The sequence below is a fragment of the Amyelois transitella genome, chromosome 9 (genome assembly GCF_032362555.1).
Source record: "Amyelois transitella isolate CPQ chromosome 9, ilAmyTran1.1, whole genome shotgun sequence".
NCBI classification, from domain to species: Eukaryota; Metazoa; Arthropoda; class Insecta; order Lepidoptera; family Pyralidae; genus Amyelois; species Amyelois transitella.
In genome coordinates this window covers 1,478,508-1,492,146 of record NC_083512.1, presented here as the reverse complement: position 1 = coordinate 1,492,146, position 13,639 = coordinate 1,478,508, and the positions used below count along the sequence as shown (strand labels likewise).

General features: G+C 39.0%; 1 protein-coding gene across 2 annotated transcripts in view; it reads right to left on the bottom strand.

Moving 5' to 3' along the window:
- Nucleotides 1–13,639, bottom strand: part of LOC106130272 (protein GDAP2 homolog) — a 79,647-nt gene that overhangs the window by 42,031 nt on the left and 23,977 nt on the right. The window contains exons 2-6 of one of the 2 annotated variants that reach the window (XM_060945716.1): nt 10,871–11,045; nt 8,587–8,729; nt 6,774–6,906; nt 5,500–5,609; nt 4,374–4,595 (exon numbers count right to left, since the gene is read on the bottom strand). In XM_060945716.1, the coding sequence (XP_060801699.1) occupies nt 4,374–4,595; nt 5,500–5,609; nt 6,774–6,906; nt 8,587–8,729; nt 10,871–11,028 (766 nt within the window). In that variant the 5' untranslated portion in view covers nt 11,029–11,045. Of the gene's footprint in view, nt 1–4,373; nt 4,596–5,499; nt 5,610–6,773; nt 6,907–8,586; nt 8,730–10,498; nt 10,656–10,870; nt 11,046–13,639 lie in introns of those variants that run through there. The other variant, XM_060945715.1, reaches the window with a different exon arrangement.

The window sequence follows — 13,639 nt, the reverse complement described above, 5'->3', positions numbered from 1 at the left end:
GTAAAATTTTAGTGGCGGTGGGTAAAAATTTTTGCATTCGGCGAAGTGAATGTAACGACACATACATCTTACGGCTGATTTCATTTATATAGGGACTCCACGATAGAGTTTGGTCCATGATGACACCCAGATTAGTCACTTTGGAAGATAAAGGAATAATATTGTTATCCAGAACCAAACTAGGAACCATCATATTTGCAAATCTTGAAATATAATGTGGGCTACCTATAACAATAGCCTGAGACTTGGCAGCGTTAACCAAAAGACCAAAACGGCTTGACCAATCTGCAATCCTTTCCAAATCCAAATTTATGGTACTAAAAGCATCGTGAATATTATCCAAACTGGCAGACGCATAGATCTGCAAGTCATCGGCATAAAGATGAAAATTAGAGGAAAGAGACGCAGTAATACCATCAATGAAAATCGAGAACAGAACCGGAGAAAGAATGCCACCCTGCGGAACACCAGCCACTAGATCACACCAGTCCGAAAAGCCATCATTCAGTTTTACACGTTGTCGACGTCCAGTTAGATAAGATGAAAACCAACAAAGGGAATTAGAGGAAAAATTTAAAGAACGTAGTATTTCAATCAAGACATCAAAATCAACTGTATTAAAAGCGCTTGTAAAATCTAAAAGGACGAGTACGGTAAGCTGTTTATTATCAATATTTAAACGTATGTCGTCCGTTATCTTCACCAGAGCTGTCGTAGTACTATGGCCACATTTAAAACCCGATTGAAAGGAACTTAACATATTGTAACGTGATAAGTGTGCACTTAACTGTTGATGGATATGATATTCTAAGATTTTCGAAAGTACAGAGAGAATAGAAATAGGACGTAAGTGAGATGGATAAGAAGGAGGTTTTTTTTTAGGAAGAGGAATTATTAGAGCGAGTTTCCAAGCAGTCGGGTAGACACCCGTTGAGATAGAACAGTTTATAATATCTGTAATAAAAGGGGCAATAAATTCTGCAATTGGTTTAATCATATCAAGAGATATAGCGTCTTCTCCAACCGCCCTAGACTTTATGGACTTTATTAATTTTATTACGTCGTCAGCGGTAATTTCGTTTATACAAAAAGAGGGGTAATCATAGGCAGGATTAGCAGCTAGACCAGCAAGCGTAGCCTGTTTAAGGACTGATGGAAAATTCCGAGGTGAAGAACAAAAGTGCCTATTCAAATCATTGACGTCCATAACAAAACTCTCGTCAGGCCCACGCTTACCGAAACCCAGACCCTTCAAAAACTTCCATAGTTTACCAGGTGGACAGTTTTCTACATTTGAGTGAATGTAATTTCGCTTAGCCTCCCTACACTTTTTATTACAATGATTGCGAAGACATAAATAAGCAGAATGACTTTCCACAGACGGGCATTGGCGCAATCTTAACTTGGCTCTGTCTCTTCTGGCCATGCATTTTCTGATTTCGGGTGTGAGCCAAGGAGCTGGGTTATATTTAATACGAACAGGATGAATAGGAGCATGCTTATCAAAGAGCAATAACAAAATTTCATAGAATTTAGAGACTTTCAAATTAACATCTGGAGCAATCAAAACAGCGTTCCAGTCCGCATTATTAAAATCAGTTAAAAATGACTGTTCATCAATTGCCGTGAAATTACGACGGAATATAAATTTGTGTCTACGCTTAGGAGAACGCAATTTGAAAGACGCATAAATAAGATCATGAGCCGAGAAACACACTGCATTAATTTGCCCATGCGCTGACACAAGATCCGGGGAAGAAGTGATTATTAGATCAAGAAGAGATGGAGGACCATTGTGTGGAAAATGAGTAGCATTAAGAGGAAGGCAATGTAAATCTAAGGAATGAAGAAGAGAAAGGAGAGATCTTGATCTAGAATCATTTTTAACAAGACAGGTATTAAAATCCCCCATTATAATAATATGTTCAAAACGAGTACGGAAATCCGCCAAAAGAAGCTCAAAAGAATCAAAGTAACTTATATGAAGAGATGGGCTATAGTAAACACCTAGAAGAATTTTAATATGAGAAAGAGTAATTTCTAGGAAAAGATGTTCAGGATTTTCGTGAACAGATGGAGATTGAGATAAAATTTGGCATGGTATATCGTCTCGTAAGTAAATAGCTACTCCACCACACCTCACCATTCTTGAAACACCATTAGTGACGATTTCGTAAGTCCTATCATTTCTGATAAGTTTGAAACCAGGAAGAGGGTACATTGTAGAAGGAAGGGAAGGTTTTAGAAAGGTTTCCGAAATGAGAATAGCGTGAATGGAAGAATTAGAAAAGTTTGACAATAAATCATGGTAATGCTCAGGTAAGCTTTGGGCATTTATATGTATAACATTAAAGTCCTTTGGAAAAGAAGAAAAGGTAATGTTCAAGTTATCACCTAAACATGGTTCAGAATCATTAACACTGATCTGATGACTGTCCGACGAAGGTGAAAGAGAAAAATATTCATCATCAGAACTGTCGCCAAAAGCATTAGACATTGAGCGTAACAATAAATAAATAAAATAAACTATTTAACAAAAATAATATACAAAAATTAATATACAGTATACAAAACCAAATCAAATACCAAAGATTCCATCATCAACTTGCCAGACATATTTAAAAAGAGACAATAAAAAAAAAACAAATGTCAACTGCCAGAGTGACAGTAAATGTCATTGTCAGTCACTGTCAATTATAGCACATGTCATCTCCTTACTGTACTGTGAATGTGAACATAACCAGATGTAGGTACAATTAAAAACATATTGAAGACAAAGATAAATAATGTTGGTGGCATATAAATTACAATAGTACAGTCTACCTTACAAAGTGAACAGAAAAAAAAAAAAAACAAGTAATTATTCAGCGCACCCAGTTATTTTCTAGTTGTTTTCGCTTGTAGGCGAGCACTATGTGGACGAGGCTTATTACTGGGCGGAACGGCATTAGACGAGGGTTGTATACGACGCACAGGCTCATTACACTTCGCTGCAGCAAGCTCTTCAGTAATGTCATGCAGCTCCGACAACGTAGTGATTCTCCTTCTTGTATTCTTGGCGGTTACAACAACGATCTTCCCATCACTCGTCCAACAGCCATGTACTCCCAATGCCTTACGCGCTTCGACGAATACTGCATGTCGTGTTGCCGTAAGAAACTCAGATATAGTCAAACCGCTACCCTTTAAAAGCTTCTTCGCCGTCCATATTGCCAACCGAGTAGACGAATTCGCACAGCGGATAAAAACTGGTCGAGGCTTATCTGACTTGGGGATCTTGCCCATACGCCAACATGCATCAAATGAATTGGGAGATACATTGACTTTAAGCTTCTCACAACAAATCCTTTGGAGGTCCGCACTAATATCTTCATCCCTGTTCTCATTGAGGCCATGCAACAGAAGAATATTTGCACGCGATCTCATCTCGAAGCCATCAAGCACAGAAAATACCAACTCTAACTGCTGGCTTAGCCTGGATACAGCCTTCCAAATGAAGTCCTTAAAGGAGTGGTACTCACTAGCAAGAACAGCTGTTTCATCCTGAGAGCTCTGACTTCCAAGAGCCTCTTCAAAAGAAGACATCTTAGAAGCAAACATGTTCTTCAGTTCGCTCATGTCCTTGCACAGAGTGGAAAGAGAGTCCATAGTGATAATAATTATGTGTCCAAAGAGTGATAAATGCCTTTGAAAAATAGTCTGGCAAGATAATAATCAAGGTAAATTATAACATGAAGTAGAAAAATTGTATTAATAAATTGAAATTATATTATTTATGAATTAAACTAATGGAGCACTTTTGAATATATGTTTACTTTTTGATAGCTACCGCCAAAAAAAAAAAAAAAAGAAAAAAAAACAAAAAAAAGCATAAGTTGTAAGATGTTTCACAATTTTATTGTTTTAGTTTAACTACCTTTGGTATTGGCACTCGTGTGTGGGGGTCATTGGACTTACAATGTTTATAAATTTGCTTTGCTACAAGCATTTTTACCCCACGGAAAATATAAGAACAGGCATGATTTATTTTTTAATCTTACAGATTTTTTTTTCTAGTGTACTTCTTACAGCTTGTAATTCTGCGTTTAGGTGATGGGCTCGTGACCTGTCACCATGCGCCATGTTGCCGCGTCTGTCTAGAGCGGCGCAAGCGCAACCAAAAATGCAGCAAATATCTAAGATCATGGCTGACCGCGTGTTCTTACACATGCATACTTAGACGTGATTATATGTCACGTCTATATCCTGTGCAGGGTAGACAACAGCCAACAATCTTGAAAAAACTAATAGGTCACGTTCAGCTGTTTGGCTTAATGTGGTCGTGTTCATAAATATGTCACTTCTCTTTATTTACTAATTTCCCTTACACTCACCGCTATCGGAGTTCTGCGAGTGCGGATTGTGAATAATCCTGATCCTTCGATCCGGCGCGGGGTCGGGCGCGAGCCGCCATCTCGCCGCATCCGCCTCGTGCGGCGCGCGCGGGAAGTAGAGCGGCGCGAGCGCGGCCAGCAGCGCCGCGCCGGCCGCGCACGCGCCGCTCGCGATCACCAGCCGCGGCTGCGCGTTCTGCTCCAGGTAGCGCCGGATCGTTCCTGGATTATATTACTTCTGTGCTAATTTCTGACCAATAAATATATTACAATTATGTATTAATACTAGCTGTCCCGGCGAACATTGTTTCGCCATACATACATACATATAATCACGTCTATATCCCTTGCGGGGTAAACAGAGCCAACAGTCTTGAAACGACTGATAGGCCACGTTCAGCTGTTTGGCTTTATGATGGAATTGATTCGCCATATAAATATTTTTTAAATTATTTCTAGTTACAAAAAAATGTTTAGGGTTCAACATCAACCCCTTATCACTAAGGGATTGATGTTGGCCGATTCTCAGATGCTCTCAAAAATTTGTGAAAATCGGTCAAACCGTTTCGAAGGAGTACGGGAACGAACATTATGACACGAGAATTTTATATATAACATTGTACGATGCTAATAAACTTTTGTACATTCATTCATACAAACAATGAAATCAAATATGAACAAAAGAACATGTGAAGAGAGTATTTACGATGCAATAAGTACCGTACTTATAAAATTGGGGGCACTTTTTTGGAAAACATCCACACACAGGGCAGATTCAAATAGTGACAGTTTGCTACATATATATCTACATACTTTAACATACATACATACATATGGTCACGTCTATATCCCTTGCGGGGTAGACAGAGTCAACGGTCTTGAAAAGACTGAATGGCCACGTTCAGCTATTTGGCTCAATGATAGAATTGAGATTCAAACAGTGACAGGTTGCTAGCCCATCGCCTAAAAAAAGAATCCCAAGTTTGTAAGCATATCCCTTAGTCGCCTTTTACGACAACCATGGGAAAGTGATGGAGTGGTCCTATTCTTTTCTGTATTGGTGCCGGGAACCACACGGCACATACTTTAACTTATTTCTTTAATATTATCAAAAAAAAAAACTTACTAAGAGCTATATGAGCGGCGACATCTGGGGGGAAGTTTCTTCGCGGAGAGTTGATGATGCACAGAGCGAGGGACCGCGCGCCCAGCTCACCCGCTTTGTATAGGACATTCCTGAAATCAAAAAAATAACATTCATAGAACTCTGATATAACAAGTTCATGATAAGTAGGTAGTTAAGTAACAAACAAAGTGAACCCGAAATTTCCTTCAAATCTTAAAATTAAAATAAAAATAATCACGTCTATGCTGGTATATACCCTTGTAGGATAGACAGAGCCAACAGTCATCAAAAGACTAGGGAAATGCCACGCTCAGCCGCTTGGCTCAATGATAGAATTGAGATTCAAATAGTGACAGGTTGCTAGCCCATCGCCTTAAAGAGGAATCCCAAGTATATAAGCCTATCCCTTAGTCGCCTTTTACGACATCCATGGGGAAAGAAATGGAGTGGTCCTATTCTTTTTTCTATTGGTGCCGGCAACCACACGGCACAGAAATAAAAGTATTGAGCCAGTATATTTCAGAAAGTTTGTTCTTTATCGCGTCATAAACAGGAAAAACAAAGAACTTCGCGGTGCGAATGTTGTATGACCTTATTAAGCTCAGCTTGAATCATGGTTACATATTCAGTTGCCTGAATGTGCAGGCTGTTTTTATCAAGGAAATAAATTTAGCTTATAAATTTGGGATTCCCCTTGTAAGCGATGGGCTAGCAACCTGTCAGTATTTGAATCTCAATTCCGTCATGAAGCCATATAGCTGAACATGGCCTCTCAGTCTTTCGAGACTGTTGACTCTGTCTTCCCGGCAAGGAATATAGACGTCATTATATGTACGTTTATGTACGAAAGAAAGGTGGAAGACATTCAGCGTCTATTCCAACCTTCTCGTCTTTGTCTAGCGTTGGATTGGATTTTGACGGCCTCTGGCGTGACACCGAAGGTCTCGGGTTCTCACCCGGTCAGGGTGTGATGATGATGATGATGGGAAACGAACTTTTGCTGATTAGCCCAGGTCTTGGATGTTTATCTATATAAGTATTAATTATAAAATATAGTATCGTTGAGTTAGTAGCTCGTAACAGAAGTCTCGAACTTACTCCGAGGCTAACTCGATCTGTCTCATATATATAGATGATGATCTCAATTCTATCAATAAGCCAAATAGCTGAACGTGGCCATTCAGTCTTTTCAAGACTGTTGGCTCTGTCTACCCCGCAAGGGATATAGACGTGACCATATGTATGTATGTATGATAAATTATTTATATACGTACTTGTAACAATTTTGTAACGAAGTCTCGGCAGCCGTGTGGTATTTGGCTACGTATTTCGGGCTCACGGTGTGTATGATGTGCCGGCACCTCAGAGCAAACCCGGGCGTCACCACTACCTCGCCCGTCCGGCATTCTGTAAGGTTTAAGCAAATTGCAGATCAACTATTTAATTCGACTATTTTCCATGTCAACTATCGATTCGAAACCCGAAACCGCCGACCTTGCATGAAGGGAGTTATGAATGTGGATGGAGCGTTGGAAGTATGCATATGTGAAGGACTGGCGCCTGAAATACTCGTAGGTTTTGTAAGAAACCCGAAACCCAGTATATAAGCGTTTAACAGACCATTTATCGGGAAAGGCTTTATGCTATATAACATCACGCTGCAACTACAAGGAGCGAAGAAATAATGGAAAATGTGAAAAAAAAACGGGGAAAATTCTTCATCCTTGAGGCCTTTAATGATGGCCCAAAATAACTATTCCACGCGGACGAAGTTGCGGGCACAGCTAGTATACATATATGAAGGCGGTCTGTAACCCGGCGGAAAACTAGAAGGTATGTGTGAATGCGTCATAAGATCAAACATAACAACACCACTATTTCTTTTGGGTGTAACGAACAATACTTTTACAATAGAAAGTCAAAAATAGATCACTTTAAATACATTCAGCCGCGTGTTTGTTCGACAAATATAATTATGAAGGTTGGTATTCATACAATTTGTAATACAATCAATGAATGATAAATTCAACCATGATGTCTTTAGTACGACTATTTCGGGTTTCATTCATTCCTTTGAAAATTACTATTTATATAATAATTGTGTCCTTGACACAATCAATATGTTCTTTGTTGAAATAAAACTAATACTTTGCATTGTATATTCTTCACGGAAAAGTCAATACTTAGGTACGAAGTTTATAAGTCTGTTATTTTACACGTCAATATTATTAAAAGGAACCTTGATGAAATATAAGGTAGATACTAGTATTCAGAAATGTTAAATTTGAAATGTGCCGTAAGGTTTCCGTAACTATTGAACAGAACAACTCCATATATTTCCCATGAATGTCGTAACACTTTCGAAATTTTACCTTAACGACACAAAAGGTAGTTGTAAATAAATGTGCCGTAGGGTTTCCGGCACCATTAGAAAAAGAATAGGACCACTCCATCACTTTCCCATGGATGTCGTTAAAGGCGACTAAGGGATATGCTTATAAACCTGGAATTCTTATTTTAGGCGACAGGCTAGCAACCTGTCACTATTTGAATCTCAATTCTATCATTAAGCCAAACAGCTGAACGTGGCCTATCAGTCTTTTTGGGACTGTTGGCTCTGTTTACCCCACAAGGGATATAAACGTGATTATATGTATGTATGTATATGTATATATGTAAATGAATATCTATACATAATATAATAAAACAGTAAAAATATTTTGTCTGTACATATAGTATTTTTGACTGAAATGGATAGAGGGACACTTAGAATGAATAATAGACAGCAAAAATAATTTTTTTGAATTTCTTGTCTGTCTGTCTGTATGTGTGATCACTATTATCTCCGAAAGTACTGGACCGATTTACTTAAAACTTTCACCAATTGTTTTGTTTTAACCCAGAAAAACATTTAAAGTTTGTTTCATCAAAATCGATTCAATAAAAAAAGAGTAATCGTCATTTGAATGAACTCAAAGCATGAGTTTGCCTGCAAATAAGTTTACGCGGAAAAATTCGAAATTTACGCGAACGAAGTCGTGGGCAACAGCTAGTATGTAAATAAATGAATAAACGTAACATTCTCACCATAACCCCTCGTGATGATTTCCTCTTTGAGATCAGGCCCAGCGCCCATCATGATGCGGTCGCTGACCACGTTGCATTCAGTGAGAGTTTCATCTGTCGTGTTGGTTATGGCGTCCACTTCCAGAGACGTTATGTCACCATGCCTGAAACGGAATGTATCACTACATAGTATAAAACAAAGTCGCTATTTTAGTCTGTTTGTCTGTATGTTTAAATCTTTAAAACTACGCAACGGATTTAGATGCGGTTTTTTGTAACAGGTAGAGTGATTCAAGAGGAAGGTTTTTAAGTTTAATAACATTTATAATTTTGCACCCGTGCGAAGCCGGGGCGGGTCGCTAATATTAGTTAAATAAAAGCCTATAATGTGTTGTTCCCGGCACCAATACAAAAAAGAATAGGACCACTCTTTCCCATGGATGTCGTAAAAGGCGACTAAGGGATAGGCTTACAAACTTGGGATTCTTTTTTGGGCGATGGGTTAGCAACCTGTCGCTATTTGAATCTCAATTATATCATTGAGCCAAATAGCTGAACTTATAGGCATAACTTATAGGCACTACATACATACACACATATGGTCACGTCTATATCCCTTGCAGGGTAGACAGAGCCAACAGTCTTGAAAAGACTGATAGGCCACGTTCAGCTGTTTGGCTTTAGTGGTCCTTTTTTTTTATTGGTGACGGAAACCACACGGCACTTTTCATGCACATTCGACGATTATTGCAATCCTAACATTACCCTTTTTAAGACAATCAAATTTCAAGTTTTTCTTAATACATCCAAATTATTTCTTTTCAGTTTCAGACCTTGAGAAAACTGTGTACAAGTTCAGAACAAGTTAAAATATATATTATTTACTGGTCATTACATTTAATGTCCACAATAATTGAGCACAAAAACCGTTGGAACCAATGCTAACGACCGATTTTTCATGTACCTACATGCCACAACGGAACTTTTAGGTAGACGATAGTAGTTAGCGTGACTAGAAATTTGGAACGAAAAAAGTAAAACTACCAACAAATATGTAACTATGTTGTGACCTAATAATAAATACAAATGATTAAAGCCGTGTGGTTCCCGGCACCAATAGAAAAAAGAATAGGACCACTCCAACTCTCTCCCATGGATGTCGTAAAAGGCGACTAAGGGGTAGGCTTATAAACATGGGATTCTTCTTTTAGACGATGTGCTAGCAACCTGTCACTATTTGAATCTCAATTCTATCTTAAAGCCAAATAGCTGAACATGGCCTATCAGACTTTTCAAGACTGTTGGCTCTGTTTACCCCGCAAGGGATATAGACGTCATTATTTGTATGTATGTATGTTATTATAGCTAAAAACAGGTGTTTTTTATATTACAACTAGCTGTCAACCGCGGCTCTGCTTGTGAAAAGTATCTTATGTCCTTTATGCACTCCACACTATATCTATAAAGAAAAAGTTCAGTGAAAAGATAACAAACAAACACACACACAAAGTTGATTCTATCTTTATGGATACCGAGAGAGCTTTTATTTCTGAAACACAGTCGTATGTTACTAACTATATCGCAAACCTAGACTTACTTTCATTGTTGTAAGAAAACACAGGGTGCTGACTTGTGGGAGCTACCCTAGAATAGTCTTAGTTAGCGGCAGGGGACTGCGACCAAAGAGCCCCGTCACTACCAACGCGCCAAATATTTCTAAAGTAGCAGTCCAGAGTTAAAGGAAAATGACTTACCATATCGCAAACCTAGAGTTACTTTCATTGTTTAAGAAAACACAGTGTGCTGATGTGTGTGAGCTACCCTAGAAAAGTCTTAGTTAGCGGCAGGGGACTGTTCTCAGAGAGCCACCGCCGCTACGACCGCGCCAAATATTTCTAAAGTAACAGTCCAGAGTTAAAGGAAAACGACTTACCATATCGCAAACCTAGAGTTGATTTCATTGTCGAAAGGGAACACAGGGTGCTGATGTGTGGGCGCTACCCTGGGTGAGTAGTCCGCTTGGTTAGCGGCAGGGGACTGTTCTCAGAGAGCCACCGCCGCCACGGACGCACCAAGTATTTCTAAAGTAGCAGTCCAGAGTTACAGGAAAATGACTTACCATATCGCAAACCTAGAGTTGATTTCATTGTCGTAAGGGAACACAGGGTGCTGATGTGTGGGCGCTACCCTGGGTGAGTAGTCCGCTTGGTTAGCGGCAGGGGACTGTGACCAGAGAGCCACCGCCGCCACGGACGCGCCAAGTATTTCTAAATTAGCAGTCTAGAGTTAAAGGAAAACGACTTACCATATCGCAAACCTAGAGTTGATTTCATTGTCGTAAGGGAACACAGGGTGCTGATGTGTGGGGGCTACCCTGGGTGAGTAGTCCGCTTGGTTAGCGGCAGGGGACTGTGACCAGAGAGCCACCGCCGCCACGGACGCGCCGGGTGCGGGCGCGCGCATCACGCACCGCGACGGATCTGAAGAAGAAAGAGAAAGGTCATTAGTTTTAATATATATATATATAAATAAATAATAAATAAATATATACGGGACAAATTACACTGATTGAGTTAGCCTCGAAGTAAGTTCGAGACTTGTGTTACGAGATACTAACTCAACGATACTATATTTTATAATGAATACTTATACAGATAAACATCCAAGACCCAGGCCAATCAGAAAAAGTCCTTTTCTCACCATGCCCTGGCCGGGATTCGAACCCGGGACCTCCGGTGTCACAGACAAGCGTACTACCGCTGCGCCACAGAGGCCGTTACTGTTTAGTTTGTCTCATAAGTTACATGATACTTCGGAACATCGATTCAAGTTAATGCGATGTCTCGAAATAGCCGCCTGTCTCGTATTCATTTGCAACTTCCGCGAACTCTATTTAAATATTAACTCGTTGAAATGCTACCAACGTAAATATTTGATTGCAATTCATTATGGATACGCTAGAATCTTAAATTGATGTGTAAATCATAGTGTAGGGATTTCTTAATAAAAATGGTGGTAAAGCGTTATAAAGGGTTTATAAAAATATAGTGTGAGTTTGTAAACATACATACATAGGTACATACCATCACGCCTTTTTCCCATTGGGGTAGGCAGAGACTATGGAATTCCACTTGCTACGATTACTACACCGGAGGTCCCGGGTTCGAATCCCGGCCAGGGCATGATGAGAAAAGAACTTTTACTGATTGGCCTGGGTCTTGGATGTTTATCTATATAAGTATTTAATATAAAATATAGTATCGTTGAGTTAGTATCTCGTAACACAAGTCTTGAACTTACTTCGAGGCTAACTCAATCTGTGTAATTTGTCCTGTATATACATATTTATTTATTTAAACAGTTGGAGGAAAGGAGGGGTAAAAGAGCATTGAAGAACTGAGTGAAATCAATACTTTAAACCGACCAGCTTGCAGATGAGGGAGTTATGAATGAAGTGAAAGATGTATGCAGTGATCGTGGCAAGTGGAAAGATGTACTCTGCCAATTATTCCGGTAAAGAGGTGTATTTTTTTATTATATATGTAGGTGCCTACAATGCCGTTGGGATTCTTTTTTTAGGCGATGGACTAGCAGCCTGTCACTATTTGAATCTCAATTCTATCATTAAGCCAAAATTGCTGAACGTGGCCGATCGGTCTTTTCAAGACTATTGGCTCTGTCTACCCCACAAGGGATATAAGACGTGACCATATGTTTACCAATCAAATATTTTTTAGAAATTCATATCACACATTTGGTTACAGATAATGAGAATGACATAAAGTTAATTCAAAAGATTCTTTTTAGAGGCGATGGGCTAACAACCTGTCACTATTTGAATCTCAATTCCATCAATATGCCATACATACAGCTGAACGTGACCTGACTCTGTCTTCCCCGCAAGAGATATATGTATTTAAATATGAATTCCAAAGGGAGCAGACTCTCAAAAGCTATTTCAATTATTACTAGGTCACACGACCAAGTTACGATCTCAGAGGGTCAAAACAAACCGAGGGATGTGACCTTGTTAAATTAAACACAGAAGCAAGTTGCCCGAGGGAGGGTCGTGTAATGTATATTTACTGAAACTCCCGTTTTGCAAATCATGGCGTTACATACATATAAGCACGTCTATATCTCTTGCGGGATAGAGAGCCAACAGCCTTGATAAGGCTGATAGGCCACGTTCAGCTGTTCGGCTCAATGATAGAATTGAGATGTATATATGTTTATATGTTTTATTTATCGTACGTCTGTATATTATACATGCATACATATAGTCACGTCTATATCTTTTTTGGCTGTTTATTATAAATAAATAAAGATAAACATCCAAGACCCAGACCAATCAAAGAAAGTTCGTATCTCATGCCTTGACCGGGTTTCGAACACGGGACCTCCAGTGTCGCAGACAAGCTTATTACCGCTGCGTCACAGAGGCCGTCTAAATTAATATAATCTTTTATAATTATCTAAATGCCGATTTTGAAACGCTAATAGAACGAAACTCATTGATTTTTATAATATTTGTTTGTCCGTTTCTCAACCACATATGCCTTAAACTTTATATGCACCTTATGTTACGTCACTACGAATCGCTAACTTTCCACTTTGAACAAATACATATGTATACTTACTTAGTAGATACCTATGTTGTCATCGGCATATACAAGTTTTGCACAGATGTAAAATACTAGATAGATGCCACCCGAGTAACATTCAGAGTCCTATACTCTGAGTCCTATACTCTGGATAAGGGTATACTTTTGCCCGGGTCTTCACTCCCATGAAAATTCGCGGGAAAAGAAGTAGAATAAATTAATAGTCTTGAATTTGGCTAAATGTAAAAACATGTTTATTTTTACATCAAAATCCGTTTAATGTAAAAATACACATTTTAAATTTCTTAAAAATCAGTCCTACAGTTCAGAAGTTTACGTTACAATCATATGTATTATTCTGAGATAATTAATGCCTAAAAAACATGGCGGAGGTCGATCAGCTGATCGTGATGTCTGCCACAAATCAATGACATCTCTTTTCCCGCCAAAAAAATTGTACTGAACATCAG